The sequence below is a fragment of the Parasteatoda tepidariorum genome, chromosome 10 (assembly GCF_043381705.1).
Source record: "Parasteatoda tepidariorum isolate YZ-2023 chromosome 10, CAS_Ptep_4.0, whole genome shotgun sequence".
NCBI lineage: Eukaryota > Metazoa > Arthropoda > Arachnida > Araneae > Theridiidae > Parasteatoda > Parasteatoda tepidariorum.
The window spans coordinates 50,932,810-50,943,077 of NC_092213.1; the positions used below are offsets into that span (position 1 = coordinate 50,932,810).

Here is a 10,268-nt window from a genome sequence, read left to right on the forward strand (position 1 = left end):
GGGTAAACCCCTGGTCGTGTGTGCAATTGTTTAAAAACTGCATAAAATGCTAACTGCTCGCACGTGCGTGAATCACCTGCAGTGAGAATGCTTCGTAATTTTTTTATTCATTTATTTTTTCACGCTTTCGATTGGCAGAGATTTCTTCCTAATTTTACGTGGTTAAGAGAGTTTTTTTTTTTACAATTATATATCTACAATTACTATTCTGCTTAAATTTTTAAGTTCAATATTTTTAATACGACATATATTTCTCGCTATTTTTATACTTTATTACGTCATGTCTTTTTTACTTTTGAGCTAGTACTTATTGACGCTCTCCATTCACGACGATTCCAGTGTAAAATCCGTTTTTCCAATTGCCTTTTCATCCCTTTCATTTGATGTTATATTTTTTCTTAATCATGAAAATCAGGTGTAACGTAACAACTATTTATTAACGTTTTCTTTCAAAAATCCTTTTTTTACTCACTTAGCTCTAAACTGATTTCACTTTTTTTCTTTCTTTTATTATTGGGTAGGCAGACCTGCCAACTCTCCTGCTTTTGCCTCAAATCTTCGCCCTCCTGCCGTTAGGATGTTTTCTCCTGCTCTTTTCTATTTAGTGCACAACAGAGAGAGAGAGAAAAAACAAGCGATCATCCGCACGTAGGATACAACCCCCGTTTTTCCTTTGCTTCTTCACGTTGTATGAAATCATGATTACGTCATCTGACGCGGTTAGAATCAAAAAATTTATTCAGATTTAGTGATTGGTACCCAAAACTAAAGAAATTGTTAATACTTTATGCAGTGGTGACCGACAGATTTTTTTTATTCTGCTGTCAGAAATTTTGTTAAATGTTGCAATTATTTATATCTTTCAAAAGTTTCCCTTCAAAAATGAAATTTTAACTAATGCTGAAGTAGTTAATTTAGAAAATGTTTCCAATGCTTCTTTTTAGAGTATTAAGTTTTTCATTGATAATTTTCCTGTGTTGGTAAAGGTTTTAGGTCAAAATGATACTCATTCATATCTTGATACTCTGGAATCACAATTCTGTGCTCTTCAATGTGATGCAAATTCTCAAATGTCATTATCTACTGATAGGATAGACATGAAGTGGTCAAGAACCTTTTATTTTATAGTAAGAACACATATCCTTATTAATCAGTGTCCGAATCTTATTGTGATCTATTAATGTATATAATATATTTTGGAATAAACTTCTTGTAGGAAATGTGAATCAGGTGTAATTTTCAATATTGCGCTATGTCGCAATGCAAAAAGGGTCTCCTACTTTTTTTTCTTCTAAGCTTGGCAAGTCTGGGTAGGTAAATGTCGCTCTCTTAGTCAGTCCAAAACTTTTTCTTAAACTTATTTAAAAAATTTTACATCTGCATTTTAACGTTTAAAGTATATTAATAAACTATGTATACTTAAACGTGAAAAATAATGTGTTTTGTAACTGTTTAGTTATTTAACTCACCAGGATATATTATTTAAAAGTTTGAACCTGGTGTAAGAATTTTTTCGACAATTTACGGAAAAAGACTAAATTTTTAGTTTTGCCCATTGCAACTCTATGTATTCTCACTAATTGTAGGATTAATAAAATTCTTTGAAATCAGATTTAACTAACGTTTTTATCATAGATTTGAAGCTCTAAACTGAGACAAGTAATAGTTACTGATATCGTTCTCCTGTACAAAATTTTTTATGATAAACATTTTCTTAATAATAATACAAGTTATGTGCTATAATGTGATGATTCTAGTAAAAGAACTTTCTTATGCCTAAATCTGTTCTTAGAACTTTATAGTAGGATTATATTAAAAATTGTCCCATTCCTGGTAAATGTCACTATCCTTGCATTCTCTAAGCCAAAAGACTACCTAATTAATCAACATAGTTAAAGTGAGTTTCCATAATTTTTCTCTTTTTTAACGCTTTAAAAATAATTATTTTTTTTTTTAAGCACTTTCAGTTTTTGAGAATTTCTGATTTGTCAAGTTGTGGGAGAATCACCCACTTATGATAACATATAAATTCACTGCAAGTGTGTTTCAATCTTTTCTTACGCATTGTAATTGTTCCTAAACTTAAGAAATCTTATCTAGTGGTATTATCTATATATATATGCAATCATTGTGAATGGAGAGCGTCAAAAAAAGCTAGCTAAAAAATAAAAAGACAGGACGTAATAAAGAATAAAAAATATCGAAAAATATGCCATATTAAAAATATATAACTTAAAAATTCACGCAGAAAAGGCCAGAATAGTAATTGCAGATATATAATGGTAAAAATTTAAAAAAAACTCTCTTAACTGCGTAAAATTATGAAGAAATCTCTGCAAATCGAAAGCGTTGAAAAATAAACGAATCAAAGAATTATGAAGCATTCAATCATGCACTAGCAGTTCGACTTTTATGTAGTTTTTAAACATTTGTTTGCATAAGATTCATCACACACACTGCATGAATAAAGATTTTATTCTGTATGAACACAATATATATTTAAATTTCCTTTGTCAGAGAATGCTTTATCACATATGTTGCAATTCTTTAATTTACTCTTGATCTCATCTTTTCACATATAATGCATGAATAAGGCCTGTCATTGGTGTCTCAGCGTTTCCTTGTTTTTTATAAAGACTGAGTGAGTAAGGTTGCTTATCAAAATGCATAAGAAGGAATTTCTTAAAATGGCTTTTTACTTTGTATGCATTATTAATGCATGAATAAGGTCACTCTGAAATATGACTTAAATAATGTCTATTCAAATTGGATCCTTTTTACAAAAAAATATATCTTCAGTATGAACAAAATATTGCTTATTTTTTTTAATCTCATAAACTAAATTTTTCTTCAGTATAAGCATAAATAATTTTCTTCATAGTGCATAAATAATTAAAAATAAATCCTCAGAATAAACATAGATAATTAGTGCGTAAAATAATTTTCTTCAACAAAAGAACCCTGCATGGTTAAGTCTAGACTACAGGATTAGCAATTTATATTTTTTAAACTCTATTTATGTTCGTAAAATTTATCACACCCACTCAATGAGGTTTTGCAAGAGTGTGAACACCAAGATGTTTATCTAAACTAGCTTTCCTCGTGTAAGATTTATTACACACATTACACGAATAAGGTTTTTCTCCTGAATGTATACGACTATGTCTATTTAAAGTTCCTCTTTTAGCAAAAGTTTTATCACACACACTGCATGAATAAGGTTTCTCTCCCGCATGAACAACAATATAATGCTGATTTAAATTCTGTTTCCTTGCAAATGTTTTATCACAAACACGGCATGAATATGGCTTCTTTTTAAGATGTACAAGATGATGTGCTTTTAAGTGATTTTTCAGAGAAAATGTTCCATCACACAGACTGCATGAATAAGGTTTTTCTCCCGTATGAACAAGATGGTGTTTTTTTAAATTTCCTATATTAGTGAATGTTCTGTCACAGATGCTGCATGAATGTGGCTTTTCTCCAGTATGAACTAGAAAATGTTTATTTAAATTTCCTTTACTAGTGAATCTTCTATCACAGATGCTGCATGAATGTGGCTTCTCTCCAGAATGCACAAGAGTGTGTCTAAATAAGTATTCTTTATGAGTGAATGTTTTATCACACACATTGCATGAATATGGCTTTTCACCTGAATGTACAAGACCGTGTTTAAGTAAGTTACCTTTCTGAGTGAATGTTTTATTACATACAGTGCATGAATAAGGTTTTTTACTACTAGTATGAGGAAGATATTGGTTTTTAAAATTACTCATAGCCGTAAAAGATTTGTCACACATTATGCATGAGCAAAGTCTCTCAGTAATATTTCAGCCTTTCCATATATTCTTTGACATCGACTACATAAATGAGGCTATCCTTCAATATGTACAAGAAAGTATTTCTTTAAGCAGCTTTACTTTATGAAAATTTTAATACGGACGCTGTATGAATGATATGTCTCTGAAGCATGAATAAAATAACCTCTCTTTAAATTAGATCATTTAGCAAAAGATATATCTCTCTTTGAAATACGAACATGAGATAGTTCATTTAATCCAATTTTCAATGAGAAAGTTTTAAAAATACTTCAAATAATGTTTGAAATCACGCTAGCATAAAATTTTTTCTTTAAATAATAACACATAACTGTATGAAATTTCTATTACTAACTGTATCAATAGGTTTAAACTCACAAATACATTATTTTAAACTAAAATTCTAAGGGAAACCGCTATAATATAAACTTTATTAACATATTTATTGGATTTTCTGTAAGTGATTTTTCACATGTATAATATCATTAAGTCTCTTTTCCATTAGACAACTATGTTTTAACCACTCTTCTGTCTAAGGAATGGAAATATTTGCTAATATAAATGACATCTTTGGGTGTAAGTTTTATGAGTTCTTTGCATGGCTAAGGTTTCCTTATAGAATTAGAAGTTTTTTTTTTAAATGCCCTGCCTGAGAACAAGCTTTATTGCACACACTACATATAAGTTCTCATATCTCTGCACATAGGTTAGATTCCTCTATGGGTTAGATAAGTTCAATCAAAAGTAAAACAAACAAAGTAACGAATATAAAAAATAGTGAAATTAAGCGGAGAGTTTTATGCTTTTACTTTTGTGCGCTTAAATCACTGTCTGATTTCAGAACTTGAAAGGACTTTGGCTGCCGAGCACTACGGCAATGGAAAATCGCACACAGTAAAAACTTAGGGAACATTCCTGCTGAATCATGCTCACGCACCGTGTAAATTGCTGTTGTTAATTTATGTCGCACTAGAGCAGCACAATGGGCTATTGGCGACTGTCTGGGAAACATCTCGGAGGATGATCCGAAGACATGCCATCGCAATTTTGATCCTCTGCGGAGGGGATGGCACCCCCGCTTCGGTAGCCCAACGACCTACGCGTGAATTCGAGCACTTTACGGTAGCACAGTTTAACGAGGACCAATACCGCACACCCTCGGTCCCTACGCAGACTGATCCAAGTGGTCACCCACCCGCACACTGACCGTAGCCAGTGATGCTTGACTTCAGTGATCTGCTGAGAACCGTGTCTTAACGATCAGTCCACTGCGGGACCCGTTTAAATTGTATAGAGATAATGGCTTTTAATCATCTTGTTCGTTATGGGTTAATTCGAGAACATAATGACCCATATGGAGAAAATAATTCGAACTTCCTTACTATTTATTTTGATGGAGATCAGTAAGCAAGTGGGTGACATTTTTGAACAGCCTGCGAACCGGCTAAGCAAAAAACTTAAAGAGTCATCACAATTGTGCATGTCTAGCCATGCAATAACATATGTAGTGCGACGTAAATAAATTATCAACCCACATTCTGGCGGAACTGAAGGAAAACTCTTAAATAATGGTAGCCCGAAAATGTCCGTCTGGCTGGAGGGCGCATTCACGCGTTGCGATCACAAATATCTTTTTTTAATAACTCCTAAATCATTTGAATTACCAAACTCATTATAGATGGGTGATCCTGTAAAGCTAAGGGTGGTGGCGCTAGTGGTTAAATTGCTCTCGCAAGTCTTCCGGGTCACTGCTTCCGATATATTTTTACGCCGCAGATTGAAAAAACACGCAATCATATTATTGCATCATATCTTTTGCAGTATTTCACATGTACCGAGTTCTTTCTTTCAACCTTTAAACTTCAGCATTATCATATTAATATTATAATCATTAGAATATTTTCTAATTAGGCTAACTTAAAAAGATATTTTTAAAGATATTTTTGGCGACATTTTATTCAAATGTAGCCAAATAAGGGATAAAATACAAAACATGGCAAACCTTAAGAATTATTCATAATGAGATATTAACTTTCCAAAATTTTTTTTGGCCTTACGACCTCTGAGAATCAATACATTTCTGAAAGCTCTTATGAATGGTACAATAACAAAACTGCATAGAATATTAGGCTTGTTCACACATCGCCTCGTCATAACATAAGCGGAGGGATACACCGGAAATTTTCCAACTTTCTTCCGGTTTAAGGACGCTTGTTATTGTTTACATTAGGCCACCCATTCATAGTTAAATTATCAGCCCTTTTTTTTAATTATTTTTTTTACCGGCATTGATAAATATTTAGGATTTGTTGATCGATCAAATAGCTACTGAGAAATTCAAATTCAAAAATGTCAAATACTTAAATTGATAAGCTTGTCTAAATATTTTTGTACAAAAGTAAAAGAACAATTTAAATATACAACTTTTTCGAAATTTAATTTCTCAGAAACTAAACTATTCGACGGAATTTGCTCAAATTTTGTATTTTGCTATGAAAAATTACTTTCTTTAAAATTATGAAAAAAAATTGCTCCTTACACTTCAAAACTTTTTCGACCATTCTTGTTGTTGTTGTTGTTAATTTACGTCGCACTAGAGCTGCACAATGGGCTATTGGCGACGGCTGGGAAATATTCCGGAGGATGATCCGAAGACATGCCATCACAATTTTGATCCTCTGCGGAGAGGATGGCACCCCCGCTTCGGTAGTCCGACGACCTGCGCGCGAAGTCGAGCACTTTACGGTAGCACAGTTTAACGAGGACCAATATCGCACACCCTATGCAGACTGATCCATGTGGTCACCCACCCGCACACTGACCGCAGCCAGTGATGCTTGACTTCGGTGATCTGCTGGGAACCGTGTCTTAACGATCAGTCCACTGCGGGACTTCGACCATTCTTAAATATAATAATAAATATTTTCTAAATTGTTGTAGTTGTAGTTCACGTCGCACTAGAGCTGCACAATGGGCTATTGGCGATGGTCTGCGAGACATCCCTGAGGATGATCCGAAGACATGCCATCACAATTTTGATCCTCTGGAGAGGGGATGACACCCCCGCTTCAGTAGCACGACGACCTGCAGACGAAGTCGAGCCCTTTACGGTAGAACAGTTTGACGAGGACCAATACCGCACACCCTTAGTCCACTGCGGGACAAATATTTTCTGAAAGTTATTTTATCCAAGGAGTTATCTTTGAATAAACGAATTTTATGACTCTGTTTAAAAAAAATTTCAATTCGCTTAAATAGTTCTCGAGGCATAGCGAAATACGCAAAAAGTAAAATTAGCATTTAGGGTTCCAAACTTTGGAGAGCTCTCCTGGTAAAACTATTGGGGCCATATCTCCCAGATTGCAGCTATCCCCTATAATTCGGGAGTTAAAAATCTTAATTCATTTAGGAAAAAAAAGGTATTTTTATGCAGAGAGAGTACGTTTTTGTGCCTTATTTCGTAACTAAAAATATCATCCGCTCTTATTCTTTTTAGAATTCTTATTCTTGTCATCATCGCTATTTTAATCACTCTAATTAATTATTTTGACCTTCCATTAACAAGAATTTTTTCTATTAAAGGACTTCAATAAATCTAACATTTTATTCTTGAAAATCAACTTTGATTTATATTGAACTTGTGAAGTTAAGCGATAATTTTTATTTATTTAAAACTAATCGACATTGCACTTTGAAAGCATACAAAATTGAAAAATTTTCTGCAAAATGTGATGTGTGTAAGTTCTTTTTTCGTATAAATATTTGAATTTTTTTTTGAATTGTTCTAATTTAAATCATGAAAATCTAGAGAAAAAAAGTTTTTTTTTTTTAAAATTTTACTCTTAAAAAACTCTGGGAGTTTCCTTTATGTCTGGAGAGTGGCAGCCCAGATACAGAATGCCACTGTTGTTGTGTCACGGTGAAAACTTGGATGTATTTTTCGAATAAACAGAAAATAGTATAGAGGATGCTTTACCACGAAAGAAACTTTTCATTCCAAAATCTCTTACCCTCCCCCCCCCATACGTATTTTAAAGTACATAAAAGTAAGTTCAGGCAAAACATGAAGTTTCTAATGCTGAAAAGATAGTTTTGAAATATCAGTGTAAAAAAAACTATGAGAGGATAACTCAGGTTTACGTAATGTTTACAGTTCTCTTCCAATAATTTATCTGCCTTTTTAAGATTTTGGAATTTTTTTCCAGCAATTGACACTTTGGCTTCTAGGTTCGCCTGAACTCACTTTTCCTATACATTAGTTATGGAGGGGAAGCAGAATTTCCGATGAGAAGTTTTTCCCTTGGTACAGTTCCCTTTAAGACTCAAAGGGAAAGATTCACTTGGTTTTCGGTACACATATGTAATACCAGTTTTTCGCTCGACACTTTTCGCTTCAATGTAAAATTTGTGTTCAGGCATTAATGGCGTTTGGTTTAAAGTTTTAAATACAAGTAAAAATTTTGAACACTTACCCGACTTAGTGACTCATTATGATTTACGCTAAGAGATAATCTCTTTTGCCTTCTCCTCCGATTAGCCCGAGGACTGCGAAAATCTAATATTGATTCCATCTGTGCAAAGATATTATAATTGTATGCAATAACTTATTCGCAATCTCTGTCTATCAATGAAAGAATAATTCTTTTTAATGAGCAATGTATATATAAAAAAATAACCAGAGTGTCCAGATTGTTAATGTATACTTTTAATTAACGTATTTCGAAAGCATGCTGAGAAAAGTTACAACATGCGTGATAGTCAAACTTAGACAACATCTTATCTAAGAAGTTTCATTGTTAAGATGATTCAGATTAGAAATATCTTTTTTTCTGCTGTTGAATTCTTTTCCCTCTTATCACCAGCTTGGTTTTTTTCTCTCTCTCTCCGGTATCTGTAACCTTTATTATTATTAAAAACCATGAATACTTTATTTCATTATTATCTCATTAAATAAAGCATTAAATTTCTCATTCATTCTGCAAGTGGTGGTCAGAAAAACTGATATTAAGTTGCTGTATTGGATGATATTTGCCTTGAACCATAATATCGTTCAATTTTGCAGCAACTTTAATTAAGGATTTACATTTGAATCACATTTTCATTCAAATTGAAGCATGCTGAAATCAAATTGTATGATAAGTTGCAGGATAATACGGTTTATATCGTTTTAAGGTTGTCGTGAGCTAAATAGATATGAGAGAGGCTTCTCAGTTTTACGTATAAAAATACGTAAAACCGCGAAACGCTAACGTACGCTCCGAACTGCGCATACGCCCCTGAATTACGCCAGCATCATCGGGAAGTGCCCATGCAAACTTATGTGAACGCAGGAAAAGAGATTTTGCAAAAACCTGTCTGTTAGAAATGTTAACGTTGAGAGCAGAATATCACAAACAAATTTTAATAATAATTTCTAAAGCCGATCTTTAGCCTGGTCGGTAGGGAGCTGGGCCCTTGTCCGAGAGTTCGTGGGTTCGAACCCCGTCGGCCGAAGACTTCCCGTGTTGTAAAGTGACTGATGCACGTTAAATCTGTCGAGTCTCAAAAGTCCTCCGTGTTTCCATAACAAATCAATACCTCTAGGGGTACTGGATTGGAGATCGATCGTTCTTTGATTCAGGTCAAAATTACGATCTGTGGATGAATGAATGGATGTATGAATGGGTCCACCCTATAAACGGGTGTGACGAATGGCGTGGCAGAAGTCGAAGTCATGGCCATAGGTGGCGCCACTGGAAAAACAAGAACAATCGTACCACCTCTGCCTAAAACAGGCATACGTCAACAACAACAAAGTCGATCTTGTGAAAGATTTTTCGTGATAATCATATTTGATCAAGTGGGAGATTTATTTAACATCGTTCTAATGTAATTTTTAATAATATGCCTAGAAACAAGGACATATTTATAAATTTTTAAATAATGGGATCTTTTTATGGCCAAATGAATGTTACAAACGAAAATGAGACATCAGTTTCTACAAGTAGTAGTGATTCAAACAAAAATATTTTAACATGTTATGTTTTATTTTATAACCGTCGTTATACAGCCAACCCAATTTTTTGGGTTCATGACTACTAATGTTCAATTCCGTAGACTTGTAATTTTGAACCCAATCCAGACGACAAGGGAACTCCTGGATCAAGTAGTGGTAGAAATTTGCCTTCATGGAGGACTTTTTGATAGAACTAACCCGGATTTTCGTTACAGGGAGAGGGAAACCACAAAAACCTCCCACGGTTAACCTGACGGCAAGGGAACTCTAATCCATGATTAATAATAATCTAATGATGATCTAATCCGTCTACCATTGAGGATATTTTAAGTCAGCACTGTGATCGGTGCAAGCCGGATGCGGAATTCTTATTGACCAGCCATCGTTGGGATTCAAAACCGGTTCACCTCATTGGATGGTTATAGTCGTCCGTATTATTTTGAAGGGCTATGATG

General features: G+C 33.8%; 1 protein-coding gene across 1 annotated transcript in view; it reads right to left on the reverse strand.

Annotated features, from left to right (window-relative positions):
• LOC107445484 (intraflagellar transport protein 52 homolog) overlaps positions 1–8,591 on the reverse strand; it is a 39,759-nt gene extending 31,168 nt beyond the window's left edge. Inside the window, exon 1 of the mRNA XM_016059885.3 lies at positions 8,291–8,591. Within this exon, the coding sequence (XP_015915371.1) occupies positions 8,291–8,389 (99 nt within the window). The 5' untranslated portion in view covers positions 8,390–8,591. The remainder of the gene's footprint in view (positions 1–8,290) is intronic.
• Positions 8,592–10,268: the final 1,677 nt, after the last annotated feature.